General features: G+C 40.4%; 1 protein-coding gene across 3 annotated transcripts in view; it reads right to left on the bottom strand.

Moving 5' to 3' along the window:
* Window positions 1–231: 231 nt before the first annotated feature.
* The window catches only part of LOC128934139 (complement C4-like), a 52,863-nt gene continuing 25,136 nt past the window's right edge, over window positions 232–27,958 (bottom strand). For all 3 annotated transcript variants that reach the window (XM_054271536.1, XM_054271537.1, XM_054271538.1), the window contains 28 exons: window positions 27,389–27,538; window positions 26,844–26,970; window positions 26,406–26,477; window positions 25,350–25,550; window positions 24,476–24,587; window positions 24,179–24,249; window positions 23,197–23,336; window positions 22,184–22,396; window positions 20,866–20,917; window positions 20,360–20,440; window positions 19,058–19,261; window positions 17,437–17,512; window positions 16,861–17,017; window positions 15,397–15,492; window positions 14,901–15,069; window positions 13,784–13,950; window positions 13,192–13,350; window positions 12,533–12,592; window positions 11,975–12,068; window positions 11,058–11,226; window positions 9,320–9,407; window positions 8,636–8,710; window positions 7,909–8,017; window positions 6,859–6,948; window positions 6,395–6,487; window positions 5,599–5,682; window positions 1,698–1,830; window positions 232–547 (listed from right to left, as the gene is read on the bottom strand). In XM_054271536.1, the coding sequence (XP_054127511.1) occupies window positions 409–547; window positions 1,698–1,830; window positions 5,599–5,682; window positions 6,395–6,487; window positions 6,859–6,948; window positions 7,909–8,017; window positions 8,636–8,710; window positions 9,320–9,407; window positions 11,058–11,226; window positions 11,975–12,068; window positions 12,533–12,592; window positions 13,192–13,350; window positions 13,784–13,950; window positions 14,901–15,069; window positions 15,397–15,492; window positions 16,861–17,017; window positions 17,437–17,512; window positions 19,058–19,261; window positions 20,360–20,440; window positions 20,866–20,917; window positions 22,184–22,396; window positions 23,197–23,336; window positions 24,179–24,249; window positions 24,476–24,587; window positions 25,350–25,550; window positions 26,406–26,477; window positions 26,844–26,970; window positions 27,389–27,538 (3,381 nt within the window). In that variant the 3' untranslated portion in view covers window positions 232–408. The remainder of the gene's footprint in view (window positions 548–1,697; window positions 1,831–5,598; window positions 5,683–6,394; window positions 6,488–6,858; window positions 6,949–7,908; window positions 8,018–8,635; window positions 8,711–9,319; window positions 9,408–11,057; window positions 11,227–11,974; window positions 12,069–12,532; window positions 12,593–13,191; window positions 13,351–13,783; window positions 13,951–14,900; window positions 15,070–15,396; window positions 15,493–16,860; window positions 17,018–17,436; window positions 17,513–19,057; window positions 19,262–20,359; window positions 20,441–20,865; window positions 20,918–22,183; window positions 22,397–23,196; window positions 23,337–24,178; window positions 24,250–24,475; window positions 24,588–25,349; window positions 25,551–26,405; window positions 26,478–26,843; window positions 26,971–27,388; window positions 27,539–27,958) is intronic.

The following is a 27,958-nucleotide window of genomic DNA, read 5'->3' as shown; positions in this document are numbered from 1 at the left end:
GACCCAGTTTTCTTTTTGACCCATAAAAATGTCTTGGTCTTTTTTAAAAATATTTTTTTCCTTGCCCAGGACTGCAGGAAGTATTCAGACAATGCGCAATGTGCTTTTCTTTTGACTCTCTGCAGGATAATTGCACTGTTGTAGAATAGCTCAAGGAGACACAAACTCCTGCTCTCTCTTCCCCGGTGTCAGGTACAATAAGCACAGTAGCTAGTAGAGGAACTGCATTTTTATTGTATTACCCATGCTCACACCCTCAAGAGGATGCTTCACACCCCAATCAGTGAAACAGCAATGGAAGCAGCCCTGCCATGTTACAGGTGCCACTGGGATGCACAGGCTTTGCAGGAGGAATTCTGGCAGAAAGTAAGCTGCAGCCCCGGAGAGATGTGGGGTCAGAGCCGTTGTTCAGACATGGCACAGGCTGTCGGAGGTGCTCAGGAAGTCCTGCAGGTGAGCACAGCTCTGCCGGCGCAGAGTGCTGCGGCACTCGCTGCCCTCCGGGATTTTCTCTACCCAGGCTTGTGCATCAAGTAAGTATTGCATCCTGATGGAAAATGGGACAGGTAAAGAAGGTTAGTCATTATTCCTGACATGGAGCAATGGGAAAGTGTAATCCCTGATCTACTCATCCCTCCAGAGAGGCATCTCTGAAATCAAGAGTTATACTAGCCAAGAAACTTGTCTTCACCAGCAGGTTAACTGAGCTTCGATGAAAATCTGGGATGTGTCAGTGCCAAGCTAGGACAGACCTGGCTGTACTTGTGTTTTGAGTATGTCAGATAAGCTTGAGCTGAGTTTTTGTTAGAGTTTCCAGAATGACACAAAAAGCCCAAGTGCACACCAGTGGGACAGTGAAGGGAAGTTTAGTTTCAGCAGAGTGTACCCATGAGAACTGTGTAACTTCCAGTATTTCATGCCTAACCTGGAGAATATGTTGGAGATTAAACCTCTGCAAGGACACCCCAGTGTCTATCTATTAGGCTTTTTTTGAAGCAGGCCACTGACCTAGGCAGTCACTTTGGCATCATATAGAGATGGGAATGGGACTTTTTAAGGTTTTTAGGAAGTGGTGCTCACACCTTGATGGAGATCTCCTCCCTAAAAGCTTTCAGAGGCATTACCTTTGTCTAGTTCTGTGCAGGGAAAGGAAACATTTATAAATTCTTCCTCCCTGAATATTTGATAATGTCATACTAAATTCCCACTCAGATAAATTCCCTTTTATTCATTAAAGCGTGACAGTGAGAAATGACAAGAATGTGCTACACACGTGCATGGTGTAACAGCAACCTTGGGAACTGCTCTTAGTCATGGTCCCACACATTTCTTCTGCAAACACAGGAGCTGTTTAAGGCATCTGCAACAGATGGACTGGGTAGCTTATCCCATTGCCCTTTTCCAGCTGTGAGTTTTTAACCCAGGGGAACCAGGGCCAGATTTGATCCTGAGAGGTCTGGGAACCACAGATCCATGATGCAATAGAATTGGATGGCTCAGCTCTTCCCCAGAGCTCTGCTTTTGCCTATAGAGTGGAACACTTTGCATTTTAGTAAGTCCAGCAGAATCATCCCCTGAGAAATTTGATGCTTTTTTTTTGCCTTTGCTTTCTGGAGGTATTCTAATAAACTGAGTATCCTCTGGGTTTATGGTCCAGGATAGCAGCTGCTGCTGCCCAGAGACCATTTTGCACTTACTTGTTGTTGCAATCCACAGTTTGCCCATCTCTCCCCATGAGGAGGTAGCGTTTGCCAGGGACAATGTTTAACTGGCACATGGAGCGTGATAGGAACTGTCGGTGCTCACCCACCTGGATGCTTTCATCCGCAGCTGTGGGACAAGAACAGAAAACCCCATGAACTTTTCTAACAGAGAGAAGAACTGTAGCCCACAGGACACAGCCCCCTGTGGTGATTTGCTCCACTGCTAAGCCAAGGTGATGTTCCACTTTGGAATTGGGCTTGTCAGGTGTCACAGACATATTTTCTGAAAAATCCTTTTGTCAGGATCTTTTTCTTCTGAGAAGCTGGGAAGCTTCAGCTTCTCGATGTTTTGCTGCTTTGGAATGTGATTTTGAGAATTTTTTACCTAGCATGTGAAATTGTTTTTACTTGATGACCAATGACAGCCGCCTGTGTTGAGGCTGTGAGCAGTCACAAGATTTTATCATTCCATTCCTTTCCTTGTCTTCTGATTAAATCCTTTTCTCTCTATTCTTTTAGTATAGTTTTAGTATATAATTTTCTTTTAATATAATATATCTCATATATAATAATAAATAATAATAAATCAGCCTTCTGAAACATGGAGTCAAGATTCCCATCTCTTCCCTTGTCCTGGGATCCCTGCGAACACCACCACAGTCAAATGAAGAAATGGCCCTGCTGTGGTAGGATACATTTCCCTTAGTGTGACCTGATAGAAAGAAAGTCAGCCACTTTTGACTTAGTTTTCTTGGTGTTTGCAGTAATTATTGAAGGAGATGTTTTCCTATAGACCTTAGGACCTTTCAGACATTATGGAGTTTGCTTAAGTCTCAGAGACTGAAGGAAAAGCCAAGGAAAATGGAAAACATGCTGTCTTCCATTTCAGAACGCTCAGGTTCAGGGTGCTCTTAAAAGCCAGCAAACTAAATTCAAACATTTTGAGGCTCAACAATGCAGCAGACAATATTGAAATCTCACTCTCCTTAGTACACCTGACCAGAACTTTGCTAATGCAGCCTTTATGCTCTTCCCTCTGAATCTGATACACAGGACAATCTGCTGGTGATTTCCATGCTAAAGTAACTTAAAAGACTCTGGTCTGGATTCTGGCCCAGAAATTTATTAATTCAGAATTGCACTGCCAAATACAGAAATGGGTATCCAAGGCAGATGAGGTGGCTGCTCAGACACTGCAATGACATGAGAGCTGAAAAGACACTTATTCATCTGACCAGTCTCAGGTCATGAGGACACTATGTTGTTTAACTAGAACAACAGTTTTCAAAGTCCTTTTAAAAAAAAAAAAAAAGGCAAATAACAGCAATATTCTAATTTCTTACTCTCTTTCTAACGATAATTTGAAAGTTACTGTAAATTACACATAAATTGCACCACAGTCTTTTTTATCGGTTAACAGAACCTTGTCCATCATCTGCTCTGGTACAGAGTATTATATTACAAGTATGGAAAGACTAGTCATCAAAATCCTAAAAGTAGAATGAAAATTGAAGTAGAATATTCTAATAGTAATTCGATTTCAGAGAATTTGGCATAGGCTGCTGATCTGTGAAACCTAGCTTTAAGAACCTTATCTACCACCTAGGTACAACTTGCATCAATTTAATGTATGTTACTTATACATCTACATTTTTAGACAGAATATAAGTCCTGTAGGTTTTCTCATATAACCCAAGACCTTTTTGCTGTTCCTATGCTACATGATGTCCTGAATTTTCATTTTGTTCACGGAATGCAGAGATGGGTCAGAGCTACTTGAGAAAATGATGATGTTATGCCTCATTTGGCTTAAATTACCAAGGTGTTTCTCGGTTCATATGCTTCACAAATGGCCTAATACAATTCAGACAGTGGGATCATAAGCATTTGAGTCATTACCTTGAGTGGTTATTATGTAATTTTCAATTTTAAATCTCCAATAAAAAAAAAAAAAGTTGAAATTTTATGTTTCAAAGCATCCAAGTTTAATTTAAAGTAAATATTTACTTAGAGTTTTAGAATCTGTAATGGGAAATAATGTTTAAAAAGGGCAGCAGGGGGGGAAGAAGAGGGAAAAGAAAGATTCTGTGCTACTTTGTATGGGCTATACTGTTCCCCTAAAGGACTCCTGGAGGGTTCATAGGATGGCACAAATATTAGCCATTTAAAAAATATACACTAATTCTGTCAATAACCAAAGTAATCTGAGAAGCACACCTGCAATATTCTCTTTTGCTGACTCCCAAACACAAATAAGCGTTTCCATCTGTCATCTGAACCAACCCTTCACATCAAAGGTTGTTAAGGAAATAATGGCAGGGTCCAGAGAATGAGATTTTACCCCACTAATTCTCATCTAAACTCGGTGATGGCAACAGAGGCCAACCTCACTCAGAAGAGCTGCAGAGAATACAAGAGGTAATAACACTGGTTCAGTCACAGGCTGATTTGGGTGCAACACCTAGGTTTTTCTTCATCCCCATATGCCTTTGTGCCTCCTGCCAGCCCTTCCCAAAGCTGCTGAAAGCTTCCTGATGCTCAGAAGCTGCATCTGACAGCATAAACCAAAAGGAATTATCAAGTATGTGGGAATAGAAGACATCCTTTCCCTTCAACTTCACATTCAAAGGATGTTTCTCTCAGCTACCAAACCCCAGAATTGCTCCAGTGCTTTCCTGCAAGTTGTGAGCACAAATGCATTTGGACCCAGAGCCCTAAAGCCTTTAAATGCTGTAGGTATTCTCAAGAGATTAATAAAACTTTCCACTGGGATACCATAATCTCCTACAGTCAGTATTTTGACCACTAGGTAGATTACTATTTCCCTCCATGAGGAAAGCCCTGGGTATGTCAGATGCTCTCTCTGGACTCAGGAAGGATGGACCTTATTTTACTGAACATTGGGCACAGATCACAAGTTGTGTGCCAGAAAGTACTGTGTGACATTGCCAGGCCCCTGGGAAAAGATTGATGGAGTGAGTTAATTATTCTGTTCCAGAGAGGGAAGATTTCAAAACCTTTGAAGTTCCTTTTCAAAGGCAACCTCTGGCAGCCAAACTCAAAACTGGTGACCACATGACACCCCAGCAGCTGAAGTCTGGTGTGTCACCTGACAGCTTCCCCAGAAATGACTCTGAAGACTATCAGTGCTCTCTGATGCTGCTGATTAAGTTCACATGGGGCAGCTGGGATGGCAGGCTTGCAAAAGGACATTGTCTGAGAGCTGCGCAGACATTTACACTGCACCTAACAACAAAGAAGCCTTTCTATTTCTTTAGCACAGTTATTAAATTGAAGTTCCAGAAGTTTCCCTGTCTTTTTTGACCTCAGGCAAGTCACTGTGGACAACTCTTAGTCTGTTCCACAAGGGTTGCAATTGCTCAATAATTAATTGAGTAATAAGCACTTCAAATCTTCATTTAGTATCAGAGGAGAGGTCAGTGGCTATGTCCACCCAAGAAAAATTAAGGATCTGTCAACAGTCTATAAAAGAAAATAAAATAGTTGATGCAGAAGACATAATACCCCCACTATGCATGTGTTTGGAGGGGTTTATCTTAGACTAGCTCCAGTTTGTAACCATGGACTCAATGTGTCTGGAATGTGTCTTCTGGTTTGTTTTCATCTGAAATGTTTGAAGCTCGTGTGCTCTGAGACTGCACAATGTGAACCAAAAAACTACCCCAGAGCTTAACTGCACAGTGAGGCAGCTGCACCAAACGAGCCTTGCAATAAATAAGACTTCTTGAAAGGCTACTGTGGAAATATACCTGATCCCACTTTTCCACGGCAGAAGAAGGCATCTGCATGGCTCATGCTGGCTAACATTTAGTCAATCTAGTTTTTCTGCAGGTGAATGAAAGGAGTAAAACATTTTGATACTTTTGATACTTACATGCTTTAAGGATCTTGTGGATTTTGGCTTCATAGTAATCAAAGACATTCTTCTTTGTACTGCCGAGGATCTCCACCTCGTATGCTGCAACAGACAACAGCTCTGTGATGATGCCAGATGGCAACATGGAATTGCATCCAAAGACTGAGTAACAGGTGTGCTTCTACCAAGTGTCTGAACAGAGGCCAGTGTACCATCTACTCACAAACCATGGAATTATTAATCAAGAGACTCTAGATTTGTATTCCTTTCTTTGTATGTTTTCAGGGAAGCTCCTCTGTGGTTAGGTTTTCGCTCTTTCCTGTCCTTCTGTTAGCATCTAACTTACCAATGGTGCACAACCAGTTTTCCTTCAGTAGTTTATCCAAAGAAGAGGCCAGAAAGGTGAATTAACAAAGAGAAAAATATCCATCTAGCTCTGCAGAAGGAGCTACTGAACCATGGCATGCCACGGAAACCCTATTCTTTTTTTACGTTCCGTAACATGAGGGATGTGATGGGCTATGGTACTGCACCATGGGTTTTTTTTAAACATAATAACATAATGTAACATAATGTAACACAATGTCCACCCCTCCTGCCCTCAGCATCCTACTGCATCTTTCCAAGGCCTTTACTTCCCACTTCTCTGCCCTGATGACTACAACTGCACATGCCTTCATTTATTTCTCCTCAGCCTCTTGGTCACATACAGAAACCCTACTCAGTTCAGGAGAAGTCTGGGCACAGTTTAAGTTTAATAAGTTTATACTTGTTAAAATGATGCTGAAAATAACAGCTGTCTTTCATGCCTTACCATAATCTGCAGTAGGCTGATAGCAGACAAAACTAACACGCGTGGTCTGTGTTAATGATTTACTGAAAGTTGATTTTTGTTTCGGGCAGGGACCTGGAAGGAAGAAAATAAGTGATACACCACAATAGGCATGGATATGTAGACAGATGTAGTTTACACATCCATATTCACACAACAATATAGCAGAGAATAAAATGGCAGAACAACTTCCTTAGTGCTGTGATAGAAGGTTTTTACTTGCACATGCACATGTGTGTATATAAATATTGGATTTAGCTATCAAACAATCCTGGATATCTGAGAAAAAAATCAACTTGATACTGAACATCCTAGAGGATGAATGTGTACTGTATTACACATTAGGAAAATTCTGATGGTCCTTTCTGGGCTTAACAATTCCCATGTAGATTGTTCCTAGAAGTAACTGTCTATCTTTTAGGCCAGTCCCTGGAGCCATTCCTTACCTTCTGCGCACTGGCAGACGTCGGCGTGGCACAGCTTTGAGAGCATGGCACTGTGCTTGGGAGCGCTGTAGAACACACTGCAGCTCCTGTCTGTGGGCAAGGAACAAAGCAGCCTGTAGGGGACAGCTCAGGTGGAAAAGCCTCTACAGTACAGCACAAACTATGTGTTTGCAGCCCAGCTTTTCCCTGGTCCAGAGAAAGCAGAGCACTGAGGGACCAGATGCACATCAGCAATTCCCAAAGACCTACAGCTTAGGGACCTGGAGTACAGTGCTGCCTTTCAGCTGGTTATTTTCATTCAGTTTGGATCATTTTTGTTTGGGAATTTTGTTGTTGTTGTCAGGGTTTTTTATTTGTTTGTATTTGTTTTTTTAAGTTGTACTCTTCCCTCCCTGCATCCCCCCTTTTTTTCTGTTCCCTCTGGAAACCATCCATCTTAAAAGCCTCTTTATACCATAGAACAACAGTGAACACAGCACTGTTTCAGAAGAAGAAGATAGGATCAACTAGTAGTTAGTGGTTTAAACCCAGTGTAAACTGTCTTGGATCCCTCCGTTAAGGCAAAGTAGGGATTTGACCTAATTTTCAAATATTGTTTGCATAACTTTGGCAAATGGGGATGATTTGCATTTAAGCTTTCTTTGATTGAGGAAGAAGACTGCTTTCCCTGGCAAGCACAGTACAAAAGTCAACCCTCCAACATGGTCTATCTTAAATGTTTAAAGACAAAGCCTGTCAAAACAAAATGTGAGTGAAATATGCTTAAAAGCACCATGAGAAACAGGAACTCAGAAAATCTGATTTAAAAATTCCTGAGTGTAAAAGTTCACATTTTCAGTCCCTTTGCAATACTAGGCCATTCCTGATCAAGATCTCTGTTTAGATTACCTGCAGTAACTGGAAGACAGTTATGCAAAGCTGTTCTTTTTAATCACTAAAGAAAATTACGTGGTTTCACACACTACATCAAAATCAACTTTCTATGGACTGGAGGGGTTTTTTGAGACACTCTCCTTCAAGCAGTTATGTATAATTTTTCTGTGCCCTTACCAGGGTTGTAAAAATCATAAAGGATGGCATTTGCAGGCTGAACCAAGCCCATGGGATTGATTTGCTTTGCCCCAAATGATACACAATCTGGATCTGGTCCACTTGGGAGCTGGAGGAAAAAGGAAGAACAGTTTTGATGAGAAAACTCTCTCTCCTCAGTTAGTTCCTCAATGTTTGTGCCTGTGCTACTTGGGGAACACTTGTTCTGATGGCATAGATGAGTTAATGCTGATATCTGCTTTGGCTGCAAAGGTGAAGCAATTTAAGCGGATGTAGGGTGGAGTCATTATCCAAAATACTGGGAAAAATACAGAGACTAGGGGTCCTGATGTTTGCATTTGTTAATCACTATCTGGGTTTTGGCCTTGACATGCAAGATGTCCATGTGGAATTTACAGGACCACCAGTTAACACTTGTGTTATCATGTATGAAAACCATCCCTTCTGGCTAGAGAGGGAGAGGATTTTCTCTTTTTTCTTGGGCCAAAGGCCAAATCTTGAATATGAACTATATCTCCTTGGACACAGAATGGTGGAAGATGACGGTGTGTGTTTCCTTTCTTCCCTTTCTCTCTTCCCATCCTCCTGTTCTTTTCTTTGAGATATTCAATAATAATAAATGACAAAAATTACAGAAAGGTAAAGGAGAGTGAAAAATGCAGTGACTTCTAAAAAGTCTAATGCTATCTGAAGTGGCAGGGATTAGAAAATCATTGGGTTTGCTTACCTCACCAAAGTACAGCAAAACCTTCCCTTCCTTGTACTCAAAGTGCTGAATGTACCTGTCTGAAGCTGTCACCAACTGCAGGAAAACAAACAAACAAATCAGAACAAACCCCCAGCAAAAGAGGAATATCTTTGCTGCCACCTTCCATATTCTAGTTTGCTTTGTTCAGCCCTCTTTCTTCCTCCCTAAAGGAGACTGTCCCTGAAAGCACAAAAGTGAGCAAACTTCCCTCAACCAAGCTGGCTCCAGAACCCCAAACTCTGAAGCCGCATTGTCAGAGCACTGTGCCCCATCTCCTTGCCACTGTGCCCTGCCACCAAGCAGCACTGAAAGACTACTTGCCTTCTGCTCTGCAAGCCCAGGATGCCCTGTCCTGGCATGTCACAGGACAGCAGGATATGATAAGGGCACATTACTGCCCTGCTAAGCCTCACCCTAATTTCTTTTACAAGGGACTAAGAAATCTGAACTCTGTTCACCACAAGTTTTGCATTTATTTTATATATTCAGCAAATATTTTAATTAGAATGAGAGTAGTGGAAATCTATCTATCTATCTATCTATCTATCTATCTATCTATCTATCTATTTTCCCATGTCTCTTCTGTAGATTTTTGGAAAGATTTTGAAAGAAAAATTTTCAAAAGGCTCTATAAAATGTTTCATAGAAAAGAGTGCTTCTAACCTGTTCGAGCTCCCTTGTGTCAGGCTCCAACCCACTGAGCAGAGTGAGATCAACCAGGGACATCTTTGGTGCTTTGGGACCTGTGGACCTTTACAAGGGACATGGTCAGTAGTGAACAGCTGCACTGAACAGCCAGGTTGCTTTGAAGAGTCTGGCTTTCCAGGCTTCCTAAAGGTGAAGCAAAACTTTCTGCTCCATTTCACTTTCCCAAGTGGATTTTAATTTGAAAATTAGCTGCCTAATCCATTAAGAGTCAGGAGGTAAAATGAGTCATCCAAACTAGTCAAATGGTCATCCAAAACCCAGGTGCCTTGCCTGAGATTTTCATGTAGGCTTTCCTTGGAGCTGATCGGCAGAAAAAATTCACCTGTATATGACAGTTCATCCCACCTTAAAAGCATTGTTGAAGCCAGGGAGGTAAACAGCACTGACAAAGTATCTGTCCTCTATTACTTAGAAAGTAGAGATAGTCTGTGAAAAATTTGGATAAATTCATTTCCTAAGTCAAATTTACATCACCTTTGCTGTCCGAGGCAAAAATCCTCATTGCTGTAGTTATCCACTATATATCTGTATTGGATTTCCAATCTTTCAGCTTTCACCATCTCAAAAATCAGGAAGTGGTGTCATTGCTGGAAAATGAAGTGGTTCTGCACTCACACAGGGTGCTTTGACATGAGATATTTTACATACACTTGGTGGAACTTCAGAACTTTTTATCTTGGCACTCTCTCTTTCCCATAAATGATGCACCACAGTGTAGGGAAGAAGAATGGTGATGTAAATCTTGCCTTCAGTTTTCTGCCATGTCTTAACCACAAGGAATTTCACATTATTGTCTAAGCCTCAGCCTAACACTCAGCACAACAGTGATGCAGAACAGTGGATCTGGTAGCTGATAAATGTTACATAGCAATTAATGGGGAAGATGATGCTGTGGCCAGTAAAAAATTCACTGAATATGTGTTTAATGAGGGAGAGTGAAAATTGGGAGTTAGAGTGACTTCAGTCCTCCCTGCTATTGTTCATGCCACTGTTTAAAAGAGGAGATAAAACCACTGTCTTCAAGGCTTTGACAAAAGTCAGTGGAAAACCAAAATTCTACTGGGGACAAAAACCTGCTTCTTCCATCCTGCTCCTCTCTAGAATAGATAGGAAAGACACAAATTTGTGGTTCTGAGACCAATGCCAGACTGTAAATGGGAAAAAAGACAGGTATTTCAGTGTTATGCTGCATAGGAGGGTTTATTTTTTCCTACCTTTGCCCTTGCCAACTTCTTGTCACAACAGAATATCCCATCTGTCTCCTCTTCTCTCCCAGATAGTATTAGCCAACCTTTTTTTTTTTTTTAATGAGGCCAGAGTGTGACCACAAAGGAAGTAACAGCATCTCTCCAGAAAGTGATGAAACTCTGTAAATATGCTACTACTGCATTCCAGCTGTATTTACCTTTTTAAATAAAATATTTATTTCAGATTTTTAGTCTGCCAAGTGCTTTAGAGTCTCCCCAGAATTTGATGGGGAAGAATCTGCAGTGGACATTTGAAGTCTACGTAAACCATATAAATAAATCTCATCCATTGTTTGGAAGCCTTTTCTCCTGCCATGGGAGAGAGAACACACACTTACAGTGTATGTAGACTCTGCGATGACTAGATTGGATGCTGAGTTTGTGGATATGAAAAGGGTGACAAAGGAGAAGTACAAGCAAATGAGGAGCTGATCTTGCAGACCTACCTGACACAGACTTTGTATTGCAATGATTCTGTTTTGCTGCGAGTGGTCAGATCCCTTTTTCTTCTGCTGCGGATATCAAACCAATCAATTTCAGACAGTGTCTCAAATGTGCTGTTTCCTCCTGTAGTCAAGTCCCCATAATCATAGTCTTCATCAGAGTATTCAGCTTCTGGAGGTGAGAGACAGGGTCAGCCATGAACAAATTTACCTGCAGTTTGGCTCCTTTTTGGTATAATGATAAATTCCAGTGAATTTATTTTTGGTATAATCATAAATTCCAAACTCACATCACTGTGAGTTTTATAACAGTTCTCTGTACACTGTCTCAGTGTTTCCAATTCATTCAGAGTTAGAATTCTAGGGATAACCATAGTAAGAATAATTAACAGGCTAAGAATGGAGTTTAGGCTATGCATAAATATTTAAAGGACAATTCCCTCCCTCCAAAAGTTAACAATTCAAACAGAAAAAAGACCAATGCAAACATAGGCAGAGGTGATGATGACTACACACTTCAGGAGATGTAAAACATATTCTTGCTTATATGGAACACCTGTGACAGATCTGCCTCAAAGAATTTTAAGCCTACATAGTGGCTCCCTCATTAGCCAGGGAACTGAGCAGGGCTTTCCCCTCTGTGAAGGGAGCTCACCTCCCCTTTCTCAAGAAGAGTTTCTAATGGTATCTGTGTAACTGCTAAGTACTTGCTGCACCTACAGTCACTCATAGTTGTTATATATTTAAGGATAAGAATAATAAACTAAATGAAACAAAGACTGGGTAGAATTCAGGGACTTCTTTTTTTTCCTTGTTTCATTCATTTCTTCCCACTTTCCAAGGCTGGAAAGCTATGAAGTATCATTAGCAGCTGGCCAAACCTGTCCCCTTTGAGACCCAGCCCCTGCCCTTCCACTCACCAGAGTACTTAAGGCTCCCTTCCACTTCCACTGTCAAAATCAAATCATTGCAGGTGTTGTTCTTCAGCTCAGGTGACCAGTACATTTTTAATATCTAAGATGAACACACAAACAGCAAGCCACTAAAAATATAATTTAAATGACATGGAATTTACCCATCCAGGATTCCAACACATGGGGATGGGACATGGGAACGTGGAGAGAATGGCCAGCCCCCCAGTGGCACAGGCTGATCACAGAAGAGTGTCACAGATATAAGCAGGTCCCATGTGCAATTCACAAATTATATGGGACTCCTTTGAGATAACTCTCCATTCCCAAACACAAAGAGGTCTTGCAAACTCCAGCCACTTCTATCACCCTTGACATTTTATGGATTTAATAAAGTTAAAGACAGGAAAACTTGACAGTCCATAAGGGCAGGCTTCAGACCCCACATTTTAGAGTTTTGGAGGTAGGAACACAAAAGTTGGGGCCATTTCAAGTAAGTTTTCACTTTGGTTTCAAAAAGAGATTAAAGAAGTCCAGCTGGACTCTGGATTTTGAAATACAGCTTACACTCATGGTTCCATTTCCTTTGCCATTCACAGATACTTCAAGTTTCCTCCCAAGTTCAAACTGCAAACCAAGGGAAAGGAAAAGATATTTAGTTTGTGCTTGGAATTTGGTCTATTGTTTTCCTGACATCTTGACAGTCTTCTATGCCTTTACCCCCCCAAACCTGGGTAGGGAAAACTTTGAGCTATGGAAGGAATTATGAGACCTCATGTCTCAAGATTTTAAATGAAATGAGCTAATGAATCTTACTCTGCTCTTTTAGGGTCCAGTAGATGTATTTTACCAACTTTAGTCCCTCCTTTGTTTTCTGGATTTCACATTTTCACAGTTTCAGGCACGGTGAAAATCAGATTATTCCCCTTCCTCCTCTTTCCCTAGAAGGACTTAGGTTCCTAGCTGCTGTTCACTTTTGGGAGAGATTCATGCCACCAAAGTCTTTAGAGGCAGGAAAGCACCTCTAAAGTGTGCTGCTAAGCACCTGATGGGTTTGGGTTTTTTAACTTTAAAAAGATTCTTTTGTTTTACAGATCAGATTATTTAAAGCTATAATAAATCAGCTACATCATAGTTGCTTAACATGACAAAACCTAGGCCAGAGGAGTTGATTTCTCCTTCTTGAGGGGAAAAAAAAACCTTTAAAGCAACCAGTGGCTTTATACCTCTAGCTGCTTCTGAAATTCTTCATGGGCATCAGTCAGAACAATGCTGTAGTAATTTCTCCTCCCAGGTGTTCCCAGTCTGACAGTCAGGTCGGTGGAAGCAGTGTCCAGCGTCTGTATGCTGTATGCTGACAGAGCTTCTAAGGCCACCACTGTGTCCTAGGTGAGAAAGAAAAGCAAAAATACCAGCAGTTATGCCAGGTTATTTCAACAACATGTGAGATGACATTATCACTCACTTTGAGTTCAGTTTTATGCTTTTTGCTGTTTTGATGTTCTCCTGCATTTGTCAGTTTCTACTTGCACAGAGTATTCATTTAATTTCCCAGCTTCTTCTTATAGCACTAAATTGTAAACACATTGGAGTCCTGACCTTAGATTATTCTACTTCTTCATGAGGACAAAGAATTTTCTTTGCTGGCTTTTAACTATTTTATTTTGGTCCATTGCTAATTAACAATCCAAAATCTTTACTGCTTCATATACCAAAGAAGTTGAAAATTCACTGTTAAGATCTAAATAAAAAAGTTTTTAGGAGGCTTTTACTTCCTTCCCTCCCCTTAAGACTCCCCCTGAAGTGGTGGTCAGGCACCTGTGTAGAGCAGTATCCTCCACCGTAGTTCCTTCTCTCTGTCAGCCACGTGGCAATAGGCCTTGCATATTCCATGTCATCCAGGAGCAAGGTTTGGAGCAGGGCATAGGCAGTGGTTTCCACTGAGACTGCGTTGTTGCCATTTCCCCAGTAGCGCTGCTGCTTTGCTGCAAGAATAACTCAGTCCTGAATCACCTTAGCAGAGACTTCTGCCAAAAATCACTATTGCTCTACACAGTGGATGCTTCTTGTCATGGCACTGTGGAACCACAAGACACACATGCTGTTGTGAGAGCAACAGATCAGCTGGGAAGACAAGATAATGGAAAAGGAACCCACAATTTTTGATTTTGAGATCTCCAACCAATGGGTCTAATGATCCCATTGTAGAGTGATGTCCATCTGATGGAGTGGTAGCATTGTGTCTGGTGGTCCCTCAGACATAACAGTATTAATTATGGTCACAAATCCAGCCTTGATTAAGGAGAAGCATATTCCCTGCACTTAAACTGGGGCTGTTGAACAGGGCTGAATTTACCAAATGCATTGGGAGGAATAACCAGGATGGTGGAGCAGCCACACATCTGACTGACTCAGCAGTCACCACTGCCACACCCCATGGGCATCAGTGGGGACATCCGCTGGGACAAAGCACTCAGAAAAAGTGTGGGGCCTTGAAAGCAGGTGGGCTGGAAGAGACACCTTCCCTCTTGACCACAAATCCAGTCTGTACTACTCCTGTCTGTTGCTGTTTTTTCATATAAAATTTCTCCTTTCTCATTTGGCTTGGACTTTTTTTTTTTCTTCCCAAGGGAAGCAGAAAACATAAATGAATATTTACTGTAGTTTTGTTCCAGTTTCAAAATCAGAGAAGGTTATGATCCAGGCTTCACTAGCTGTCACTTTATAGGAATAATAATTATTAAAACTACATATTAAAATATAAAATATTAAAATATTTAATTATGCTATTCAAATAATTAAATATATATATATACACACACAGTTGTATAAAATTAACATTTCTTCCTTTAGTTCAATTTTTTTTGTTCATATAAATGTGTTTCCATTAGGAAAAGTGCTTTTTAAAGGGATTTTTAAGAATGGTTACCAGTACCTTCATCAAAAGAAGAACAGTTCCTTAATTTGTCTTTCACAAACTGAGCTTCTTCACTATCAGACCGTACAAGTGTCAGAGCATAAGCAGAGATGGCTACAGAATAGCAGTCAGTATTTCTTGAAAATTGGTTCTTCATGTAAGCCACTGCTCTTGTAATCACTCGCGCCTGTGGAAACAGAATAGATCCATTTGTAAAGATCACTGAGACCTGCTAACTGTTACTTTTGGCACTAGAAAACTAGCACTTGGAAATTAGAATACTTCCCTGTAGTAATTGTTAAGACAATTATAATAATATTTGCTTAGCGATTACAGTCATTGATGATGGAGCGTGTAGCTCAAAACTCCTTGTTGTATACCAGGCCACAACATCTTTTCCTATCCACCACAGATGTAAGCAGATTTTAAGCCCCATTTGCAGTTCTCCAAGAGATGGCAGGGTGGATATGCCATAGTGCAATAGATTGCAGACTTAAAGAGCCAGGTTTCCTACCACATCAGGTGATGGGAAGACACGTAGGGTCTGTTGTAATGCTACGGTTACAAAGGCTGTCATAGCCAAATCGTCTTCTGCTAACTTAATGCCACCCTGAAAAATGAAATGGAAAAGTTAAATGTGCATGCATATGTTTATGATTAAATATAGAAAATTACTTTCCATAAAGTCAAGGACCTTCTCTGCAAGTCTCTGACCATGTACTATGTAGCTGACGCCTTAAATTTTTCCAATAATATGTGTCCATCTAAAGTGTATCTCCTATGGTGGCAGCATTAAAGGTTGCATTGAGCAGTGTAAGAGATCAGGAACCTACCACACGGAACCAGCTGATAATCAAATATTTAGTTATTTATCTTACAGCTAAAAATCTATAATTTCTCATTGAGACATTCATAATTTCAATTTTCAGTCACTAGGAGGGTGGGGTTGTTTTCATTTCTGTGCTACTTTCTACATACTAAAGAGCCCTCTCTACCTTGCAGACAGAACTCTCCTGTAAAGGTATTTATACCCCAGTACTGGATCATTTCTTATCTCTCTTCTTGATAAAGTAAGCACTGTGGTCTCATTAACTTTTTTCCCCTGAAAGCTCTTGAAGTATACATAGGATAGAAGATTATCTCAGCTTGAACACAGGTTAAAAAGACTCAAAACTCTTTGAACCAGTCCTTGAGCTATGTGTTTCTTTTTCCCCAATAGTGTTAAATCAACTGTGAAACTAGCTTTGAGGCCAGAGTGTGAAAGCCTCACAACTTATTTGACACAGATCAATAAAAATATTAATGCCTGTTTTTTCATAGATATGGTCATTACATTGCATTTTCAATGAGTTTTGGAAGATGTGCATTACTTTCCTAGATTCAATTAATGGACAGTATAGAAATTTTGAGTTTCTGGGCAGTTATAGAGGATGTGTAGACCAAGATATGGAATTGGAAATTCTGATTAAGTGTTAATATTTTATTTTTTTCATCATGGGCATGGTGAAATTCTGAAACAGGTTGCCCAGACAGAGTAGGACATACTCGAGACACAGCTGGATATGGTCCTGCACAGTCTGATCTAACTAGGACTGTTTTGAGCAGCATTTGGACTAGATGAGCTCTGGATGCCCCTTCAAAACAAAGTTACAATTCTACACTCTATTGCCTTAAGCAATAAAAGGCCTACATCTTGACCAAACATATGGCCTCCCAAAATAAATTTTTAAAGTGCCCCACTGGCATAGTTGAAAAACGTATCTAAGACTGTATAAAAGATAAAGGTGGTGAAGTGCTATCTATGCATCTGACATAAGAGACATCTTGACAAATTAATTTTACATTGCAGATTTTGTGCTTACATTACAGATTTATTCTCTTTAGATACATTTCTTGTTATTCAACAACTCACAGTGCTCCTTTCAGTCCCTAATAGCCCTAAACGCACAACAAATTATTCTAACTACGGATGACCTACCTGCATTTTCCTGTCCATTACAGGGTGGTGGTCGTAGAATGAACCATCTCCCTGCTGTTGAGTAACCAAGTAGGAAATCGAGTTGCTTATGTGACTGTCCTGTATACCGAAGTATTCTCTGCTCCTTGTGAGCACTTTAACAATGAATGCAGTTAACCTGCACAAAAGAAAATTTTCCAAACTTGTGCTGACAGATATTTATAGTGGACTATATTGACAGGAAGAAAAACATACTAATTTTATGCACAGACTCATATTCAATACAGTGCACTCACTGCAACCTAGTGAATTATTGTTCACCATCAGATTGAATATTTCTACCCTGTGGCAAATGCAAAATATTCAGTGGGCTCAGTATAAATCTCTTTCACCAAGGACTGAATACGCACAGAAAATTTGGTGGGTGATTATTCATGGCAAAAGTACATAGGCAACCACCAGATCTTCAAAATTCATCACCAAAGAAAAACTTCTGATGCATCAAATGATAATAGAGATAATTCGAAAAAAAATCCCAATCAAATAAACAAAAATAAAACTCCAAAAACAAAAGCCCAGGAAAAGAAAATCCCTTACCATACACTACTGGGGGTTCTTTTAAATGCTCCATAGGACCCATCGTCCTTCTGAAACTCAAGCAGTCTAGTGTAACCTGCATGAACAGGAGAGCACGTAACCATTCAGAGAACAGCCATATTTACTGGGCATTTTCCTACTTCACTTGTATTATAATGGACATGTTTTGTATTGACTGGTGGAAGAGTTCATGGAGGTGTTCACTGGGGCATTAAGGAGGAAATGACTGGGTCAGCAGAATTTGACACAGAAAAATCACTGGGCTTAAAAGGTCCTCTGTCTTGTTTGACTTATTGAGCCAAGAAAATAGCCTGAAAACTGCAGATACCTATGGTTACAGAACACTGTATGCGTAATGAATACTGGGAAATTGTTTTTCATTATTGACAACTTTTCAAGCTGTTGACTTTATGGTGCACTGAATCAAAAAGTATACAAAACATCTTCTATTGGGTCAGACACAGTCTTAGGAAAATCATGACTTGTGGCTTCAGATCTTGACTGCTACTACTTTGACCAAGTTGGTATCATAGCCACACAACCAAAGAACTTTTTTTACACTGATGAACTTCAATAAGAATAAATAAAAAGCATAATGTAGTAGTAATAGCAGTACCTACTAAATGATGCAGATAATACTAAATACTTATTAGCACGATATCATGTCACTTTTGACAGGCTTGATAAATAGACAAAAATCTCCATGCAGCAACTGCTAGCATGCTTTTAATCTCTATTTATACACTTGTTTATCATTGATGAAATTTGTTTGTCATATCTGAAGATCACAGTGACGAGTACATCATATTGCTTTATGCCATAAGCACACCATTATATTTAGAAAGATCAGCTGTACCTGCTCCAATACTAACAATTCCCTGTGTTAATTCCTGTGAGCTGGAACAGTTCCACATACTGTGGTCCTGACTTTGATGCATGTTTAATACCAGCTTTGGATCACATCTTGGAGTGGAGTCTTCCAGAAGCAGACTTGCAGATGTCCTCTCCCTAGGGAAACTCCATGCCTGGCTTGGCCCAAGGGTGCTGAAGTCCTTCTAGCTTATGTAATGATGAATACAGGAGTGGGCAAAGGAAGGTGTCAATATCATGATTAGCACTGGGAATTTCCTTTGTTTTACTTCTCTTGAAGTATAACACAGACAGAGATTTGTACATCCCAGCTGGCTATCCTAAGCAGCGTCTGTGAACCATGGGGAGAATAAGCATTTTTAGGATGTGATTCATCTTGGTTGATTTTGAACATTTGGAGGCAATGAACAACTGACTTTCGCTGTCCATTTAGTCTGAAAAGAATTTTCATTGATCAGCTCAGATTTTACTTTCTACTTCTAAATTAGGCAAGAGGGAGAATGGACTGTCAATGCCAATACCATCCAGTGGCAGATGCTGGTAATTAGTGTCCTAAGCCCTCCTCACATGTTCTGTCCCTCATGTCTCATGTCTGTCTGCAGACTGCCAGGGACATTTCTGTGAGGCTGTGCTGAGACAGTGCGCACTCCTTCAGGAGGCAGCTGCAGCCAGCGTGCACTGCAAACAGATAACAAGAATCCCATCCTTTGGCCTCTGCTTGGTTTGCCTTGTTTTGTTTTTCCCTGCCTACCTTTTTCAATCATACTGATGGCTTCCTGCTTCCGTTCGGGGTTGAAGTTCACCCACTGCTCGCTGGCATCCAGGTACTCAATGGCATAGACTGCAGGGGCCATTTTCACCATCGTTTGCTCTGCACAGCCTGTGGGCACCTGAATCAGCCTCTCAACTCCATTGAGACTCAGGCAGTTTTCAACAGACTGATCCATAATGTTCCCTGTTGCAAAAAAATGCAAGCCGTAGTATGAATCTTAATTAAAATGGATTGCTGTAGTATGAAGAAAGGTGATCCTAACTATTCCACCATATGCTCCTCACTGCTCAGCACTGTTCTTAGCTACCTGAGACTTCATAAAGCTCTATGAAGAGGAGCAAGGATGAGGTGCCAGGCATCAGGAAAGCTGGAGAAAGGAGGCTGGCACAGTGAAGGGATATGAAGGAGAATGAGTCCTCAGGCTACAGGAGGCAGAGGAGAAACAGAAGGGGGAAAGACTTGTCTATCAGGTTTGGGCTAGAAAAGTCTTGTCAAACCAGCCCTGATCCTCCCACAGAGGAATAAAAAGGTTGTGCATTAATCGTGATAAACATTTTATGTGCTTTTTTTTCTCTCTGCAATTTTATAACTTTACAATGATCCCTTTATTTTAGAACAGGGATTTGAAATGGAAGCCAATGTCCTTTGTGCCACAAATTCAATATTTTACATTTCAGGGCAGGGCAGGGGGTGAGTATTTATCACTACTACAAATATTTGCTTATAGATGTTTTAAAATATGTATGCATGAGAGTATATACATATATATACATATACATATATATATATATATATTAATATATATATATTTATATATATTTATATTTATATGCATACAACTCTATTTGATTAAATTAATATATGAACATATATCCTCTTTGGAAATACAGAGCTCTCCAGAACCTATACATCAGAGTCTGGCATCCTTATTTCTGGAATCCAAAGCAGATTTCTATAGCCCTGCATGAAGTTATTAGAGAAGATGAACTCTTCCCTTCACATCTGCCTTTCCCATAATGTTAGTCCAAGTACAGTGAGGAAGGATGGATCTCATAAAGCTGTTTCACTCACTACAAGTAAGAAGGAGCAATTAGAAAGAGGAAGAAGTACTGGCTCAGCCCTGGGGATGTTTTGTTTTATGACCTGGTCATGTAGCACAGATCATTTGAGTCATAACAGAAAAACCAGGAGAGAATGGAGACTTGTCATGCAGGCATGAGCACAGAGGGGCCCAGCCCTTGTCACCTGTGGAGAAGTTGTTGGCAAAAAAATGACATTTACCTTTCAGGCTAACCAACACATGGCTATCAGAACCCGGTACCATATTAGACGGTCTGTTCAGGTCCACTGTTTGAGACCTCACTGTAAATAAATAAGAAATAGATATTTGCATCCAGACTTTTAAAAAATAATCAACATACTGTAATTTTAGGAAAAAAACATACTTATCTTTCTTCTAATGATTTAATTTTCTATCTTTAGCAATATTTTGCACTTGAAAAAAACCTTGCTTTTAATACCTTTTAAGACCCATTTTGAATTAAATAGATACCTTGTTAATATATAAAGAATGATACCTACAAAAACAAAAGAAAAATAAATCAATTCTAAAAATTTAGAATTCTTGGGGTTTTTTTCTTTCACAAGTCTTTTGGATGGAGAGATTTCTGACAAGTTCTGGTTAACCAAAGGAGCATCTGTGCATGTGCACTAAGGAGTATTTAATAAATTCACTGTTCATTCTTACTCCAAACCTCATCTGTATGTAATCCTTTTGGGTAACTTACAGTTGCTGTTAATGCAAATGGTCTCTTCTTCTCTCTGTAAAACACCTTCAGCCTGCACAGTTAAAGAAAGAAAAGTCAAAAGGCTTGCAAACACTCGCATCTGAAATTAAGCTGTAAGAAACCTGTGAGCTCCACCCAAGCACTAGGCCAGCAGGTGGCACAAATAAGTGATTTTTGAAGGGGGATTTCTCTCTAGGTAAAACTCAACCTTTAAATCAGAATTTCAGTTTCCCAACTGAAATACTAATAAACTTTGCTGAATTTTTGGTGTTACTATTGAAACATTTCCCTGGATGAAATTCCTGTAAAGAAAACCAGCTCCCAAAAATTAAACTTCAAAGTTTATTCTCAGCTTTGTGAACCATCAAGTCAAGCTCACAGAGGGACTCATTTAAGTAAACCTCTCATGTATGAAATCCATGAATTTGTGAGTACATCTTGGGTGTAAGACCTAAATATGCTTTCCTTCTGATTCCTCACATCCCTCTTTCTACAGTTTCAGTTTTAATAAACATATTTTTATATCTACTTCTAGTGTTTTGGTGTAACACTGAACTCAGATTGTGTCTATACCTACAAAAGTTATAGCCTTTAACAACAGCAGGTTCCCAGCTTCCTGTGCCTTATCCTTACCTACATGGTAATACCTGACACTAGGGGTGCAAGGATTCTTATTTTGAACTTTTTGTATGGATGGAAAAAAGCCCTCCATGGATGACTTAGGTATTGCAATGACTCTGTGTTGGCACTTGAAAAGTAATTTTTTTCTAAAAGGCTCCTCCTTTTTATAATTTTGAAAGAGAGATAAGGTATTAAATAATCAATACAGCATCTCTGTTATTATGTTTTGCATATGTTTTTAGCTATACAATTTTTAAGATTGAAGATTGATCCATTGACCAGAAAGAATAAAATAGGGTTTAACTTTATTAGTAGCAGAGAGCATTTCCTTCTTAAAAGTTTGCTAGATGGACATCTTCAATCTTGGCTTCACAAGGAAAAAAGAATTTTCATACATGTTGATGATGCAAGAAGAAGTTAAGGATTCTAAGACAGGCTGAAGAATTTGTTGCTGTGTCATGGGTAAAGGATGTTTTTTGCCACAGAGAACAAACTTTTCCATGTACAATAGACAAAGAGGCTTAATTTTTTCTCCTCAGTCCTTGCTGAAAAACGGATTTCCTGAATTGCTTCCAGCCTTGTGTTTGTACCATTTCACTCCCTCCACAAGAACTCCACACATAGTGAATGTTGCATTTGAGGGCAATTTGTGAGGTGCCTGCCCTCAAGTAGGGCATACATGCCACAGAACACATACCACCACTTTGAGATTCTTCCTGATGCTATCACTGTGCCCAGAATCCCGGTCGAAGGCAATGATGGTGATTGGGATTTCTCCCACAGTCAGAGGGACGACTGAGAAGAAGGCTGGTGTTGCCGAGTTCCCCTTGGCCAGCAGTGTCAGCTGCACGGCCTTCGCCGTTGTCTCCGCCGTGCACAGCCCCTTCACTGCCTCCATCTTCACTGTCACCTGTGGGGACAGGCAATGCCCAAGAGCAGTCCTGGTGCACAGGGAAAATACCTCTGGATGTCCCTTCTAATGTAAATTGTTCTGTGACCCCGTGGTCTGTTAATATTCAGCTATATTGATTAGGGCTCTGAAGGTAAATCAGCCGACATTTCTTCATTACACTGAACTTGAAACCGAGTTTTGGCCTATCCCTGAGCCACAGTGAAGTAAGAAGGATAGTGCATTTTTATACATCCCAGCTCTACACAATTCAATGCAGCTCAGAGGATGCTGGTTGAACAGCCGGTTGGGAGATGGGAAGAAGTGAAAAAAAAAACGAGTATCAGCTTTAGCATGATGGAGGCCCTAAGCCCAGTGACAACTGTGGCCATATGCAGGACTGCATAGGAGTCACATGAAGAGAAAAAGTGGCTCTGTGTTGTATGCTCAATGAGTTTTTTGGCCAACATTGGATAGTGCACTCATACTCATTTACATCTCTGTCTTGTCTACCTTGTGAAGCGTCAGCAAGTGTCAGTGTCCAGATGAGCAGGCAGCAAAAAGGGAACAGATTACTTCAATGAAGGGGAAGAAGTACCCAAAAACAAAGGATATAGCAATGTAACATGGTGAATAAAATCTGCTTTATATGGTAAATTTGGTTACCAAGTAGAACTGGATCTTGTGCTTGGGAAAGAGCTCAAGATAGGAGCATTATGTCTGGGCTGTAGGGTGGCCAGGACATTCCCATTAAATTATTACAAAAACTATAGCGCTATCTAGCTAGGCATGCAAGGTGCAGCAGTTGTTGATAACAATACCTGGAGATCATTGGGCAGGTAGTTGTAAACCACTGCTTTTATTTCCAGCTGCTCGTGTCGTCTGACTGAGTATGGTAATCTCAGGGACACAAAAAAGTCCTTGAAAACTGCAAAGCTGTGGGGGTCAGCCACACAGAACCCTGGGGTGAGAAAAAGAAAAACAACTAGAATTGAGAATTACACACTTTACATCAGCTGATAGGAAGTTAAATGTCTAATAAAAATTTGCCTGGGCTCCCCTGAGGTCTCAAGCAGGCCGAGGAAAACAGGCATAACTCAGAACTCATTTAAACTCATCTGCACTAGAGACCTGCCTGTAGTTTGCCTCCTGGAGTCACTTCCATGGTTTTTGATAGCTAAAACTTGGCAGAAGTGTTTATATGTTTTGTGAGTGAACTGTGACCCAGTTTTCCTCCCCTTTCAAAGGGGAGCAGGCAGTATAATATAGACCCTTTGTCCCTGCTGCAATGGTCCTCATCAACTCCTAGGAGCTCCCAGAGGGCAGCACCTGGGAACCTGGGCTCTCTGGCTGGTCCTTTGCTGGTTTCCAGGTGTTCTTTCTGCCTTAGAGGCCACAGACATTCATGCTTTGAGATGGCTAGAGCCTGGTCCCAGAATTATTCAAAGAAAAGTGATGTTACTACTGCTACCTCTCATGTGGCTTCCTGGCCATGTGGAAGCTAAAATCATGTGGTTTAAAGAGTGGAAAGAATAAAAGACACTTTTGATTGTATGATCCATCATCCTTGAGCCCCTACTCCTGGTTGTTTTTATAAATATAAATCTATACCTTAACTTCTAGATGGGCTTTAACATGGCATAAAAGAGAGAAGTAGCTATTACAATCAAAAAACTGCATTTTTTCAGTCCAAACTGTTTTATTCTGTCAACATAATATTGTATCTCTCTTTTTAAAATTACACATTCTCTACTCATCTTCATATAAAGAAACACAAAACCAAAAATTACCCAATACTTATACCTTTTTCAGGAGATATACTTATTGCTTGAACTTCCCAGGTAGTTATAGAGTCAGGAGCAAAGTTCTTAACACTAAAACCACAAAATAAAATGTATTAGAAGGCATGTATAAAATGTAAACATCATCATTTCATGAAGTTTGAGTATTTAAAGAGAAAAACATATTCCCTCAGCTGTGGAGACAAAGTACTTGCAAATATTCCAAGGTCCTCTGCATCAGACACTACATAAAGCTGATATTTATATACATTTGAGAGTACAAATTTAAACATATTCAGCTAGTCAGGCAACAGAGTACCTGTGATTTCCAGGGCTTTCCACTTCTTCAAAATTCCACCACCAGCTCTCAGGAAAATAACTGCGCAAGCTGATAGAGGTTTCATCAAACAATTCTTCCTGTTCACTGTATTCTGCAAAACAGGAGTGACGTTTCTTTTTGGAAGTCTTCAGCTGCTGACCTTACACTGTCTTGCAGAGAGTCAACTTGTAAAAGCACAAAAAATACTCTGAATGAAAAGATTTAATCTGTGTTTCATCTTGTGAATTAAACAAAAATCTTGGAAAAAGAGAAGCAATGACCCTAGTTTGTCACTGAACAAAGTGTTCCTCTTCCCAACTTCAATAACTATATGCTACCAAATGAAAAATCAGACCTCTGTAGTAAGGCTAGCAAAGATGTTCCCAGTGTCCCATACTTGTGACAGACAGGGGAAATATATGAGAAATGGTAGCAGAAATTGCACTCAGAAGGAGATCATTTTAGATGGAAAGTAATTTTCTTTTTGATAATATAATAGTAGTACCACTAGTTAAGGAGTCGAAATCTGAGACCACTTAGAGCCCTAAATGCTGACATCCACCCCCTTCCCTCTCTGCTGTGGCCTCTCTGGGGTGAGGGGCAATCAGTTCCTCTGTAAGTCTGGAGGGGCCAGCAGTGGCTGAAGTGATTCCTGCCTTTTCTGACCCCAAGGAGTTATCCCATGCCACTCCCATCTCCCAGTGCAGAGGTGTGAAGACGCAACGCTGCGTAGCTGCTGCACGGTACCGGGGCTCTCTGAAATGCTGATGTGCAAACCTCCTCCCCAGCCCCACAGCACTGAGGTGCCCCTTGGCCCTCCCCAGCCACCACAAGAGGGGTGAAAGTGGCAGAGCTGTGTGCCACTGCTCCTCACGTCGTGCCAAGCCCACTCTGTTCCTCTGCTTCGCCTGCTTCCTGAGGGCTGTGGCTTTCTCGCAGCACTCCTGGAACGCGGCCCTGCACTCCTGGGAGCCAGACACCTTTGCCAGCCTTTTTGCACAAGGAAACCTCATGGGATTTAACTTCATTCCATCTTGGCAGCATTTTAGTAGAGCGGTGTTCTGGTATCTGCTGGCTGCAATAGAATTAAAGGCCAGAATTAGTGCTGTGTAAGAAGAAATTAGTGTAAAGGTGTTCATTGTGCTCAGTCATATAATTTTTTGCCATTAACATCAATTTCTATTGCAACAGCCAAGCTTCAGCTTGGGACCCTGAAAACAGTCCACCCTAAAAACAGTCCACAAACACAGAAGGAAAGCATAGGCTCTATGACATCCTAGACGTTCTGTTCTAAGCCCTCTCTTCCCAGTCAGACTGAATTAAAAGTTAAATCCTCTTTGCAGGCTGGAATTCTTAATGGAAATAGCAATATCAGTGTTCTCTTTCTTGAGTAGAGTCTGATTTCAAAAGAAAGGAAGAATCCAACTCCAACCCTTCATGTCTTCTGGCAAGAAAATGAGAAAAAAATTTGCACAAATTGACATTTTATACCAAATGCTATACTAACTCTTCTCTTAATTGAAGCACAAAGTACCAAAGTTGGCACAGCTTCAAAGCAGAATGTCAAGAAAAAACAGGATTTATAAAACATCTTCTGACCATACAAAAGATTTTGAAAACCTCAAAGTCATGGCTGATGACATGACATGTTATCTACTAGAACTGCTTTGCATTTGGGATTATAAAGAGGCAAACCAGTTTCCATTTATAGACAATATTTTGTTTTGTTTTTTGAGCTATGCTGATGAATGATGCATCATGCAGCATAGTACACATATTTGTGCTAAGTTATGCCACGTAATGCAAGAGCTGGAACTAAGAGTATCTTGGCATCCTTCACTATGCCACCACATCTTGCCCCCTAGATCCCAGACACATCCCTTTGCCTCCCCTGCTACGATTTTCAGGCCACCCAGAGGAGCAGACATACCAATTCCTGACATTTTTTTCTGAAAATCCAAAGATCGCTTCTGCCTTCTGGTGCCCTGGAGGCATTTATATCCTGGGAAGGCAGAACAGAAGTGCTTGGTCACAATGGTATGACAGGAACAGCCTGATCATTCACATCATTCATGAAGACCTCTCTTAGGACCCATCTCATTGACAGAAGACCCACAATTTGAGGGAGAGTCCCACAAATCTTCCAGCCTAGCCAATGTTGCCTGCCCCAGCTGAGGTGGTCACCAAAGGACCAGCACCCACCACCTGAGTTATCTGAGCTGCCAGCATCTGGTGGAAGAGCAGAAGAAAAACCCAAAGGCAAAGGAGATTTTACATAATAAGAGTAAAAATGTTTCTGATTTTTTAAGCAATCAGTCTCCCCAGATCTCTAGTGGTCTCACACAAATTTCTGAAGGGCAGAACTTACCTTCCCGAATGCTGGATTGAATCGTGTCTGATATAAAAGCCAGACCAACATCAGTAAAAACTTGAATGCTGTTTGCGCCACCACCCACAGAACAGCCAAGATCATACGAATTCATAGCATTAAATACCTGCCAAAAAAATTGGCAAAAATGGACTGGACATGCTTGTAAAGGGTTTATCCATATATCAGAACAATTCTTGTGGCCTTTGATTCACAGAAACAGGAGAAACTGGTGATGCAAGCTGCATTTAGAAGCAGATTAAAGCTGAGGGGTGTTTTAGTTAGGGAGTGCTTTCGAGCCATGCTTTTTTAAATTTACAAACTTGTCTGCCATAGGTTGGAAATCCCCATCTTAAATATACCACTCATCTTAAACATGCAATTCATCTTAAATAGATACTAAATTGCAAAAGAAAAAACATTTTCAAATTTAGCAAAATGTTGTCTAGGCAATTAATAGCCATTAATTATATTTTGATCCTCTCATTAGTCATGGGAAAATTTGCTTGACTAGTAGATGTGATATTTTGTTACAAATGTCTTACCTTTTTGGCTGTAAGCTTATTTTTCTTATTCAGAATAAAAACTGCCTTATCAACCACAGCTAAGGCAACTTTTCCCGCATGGTCCGTTTCAATCTGCAAATTGACCTGGTCTGCTGGTTCATATGTGTCTTGTTCTGTTCTCACTTTAATCTAAATAAAAAGGAGGATTGAAAAAAAAATAATATTTTTATATTATGGTGAAGATTCTTTGGGCCAGGAATACTGTCAGCTGTGACTGTCAGCAGTCAGAAATTGGGAGATGTTCCTGTTTTGTGGAATTTCTGCCTGTGATCTTGCATTTTGGAACATGTAGGTGCAGATATTTCACACTGAAGGAAATCACGGGGAGCTGAAAGATGTGTCCTGCAGAATTTTGGATGTTGGCTTTCAATGACATTTAAGCACCAAAGGAAATTAAAAGTTTGTGTTAGGGGTTTGTGGAACTGGGATCTTCAATATAATTTTGTTTATTTCCATTGGAAAAAAAATACCATGAAAGACATGAGCACAATGTCTTTGTCATTGCATGGTAATGTACAAAATTAAACAAATTAAACCAGTCTGTAATAA

Source organism: Melozone crissalis, unplaced genomic scaffold (assembly GCF_028551555.1).
Source record: "Melozone crissalis strain CALT ecotype California unplaced genomic scaffold, PUWL_Pcris_2 ptg000013l_1, whole genome shotgun sequence".
Classification (NCBI taxonomy): domain Eukaryota; kingdom Metazoa; phylum Chordata; class Aves; order Passeriformes; family Passerellidae; genus Melozone; species Melozone crissalis.
This window is presented reverse-complemented; position numbering and strand designations above follow the sequence as displayed.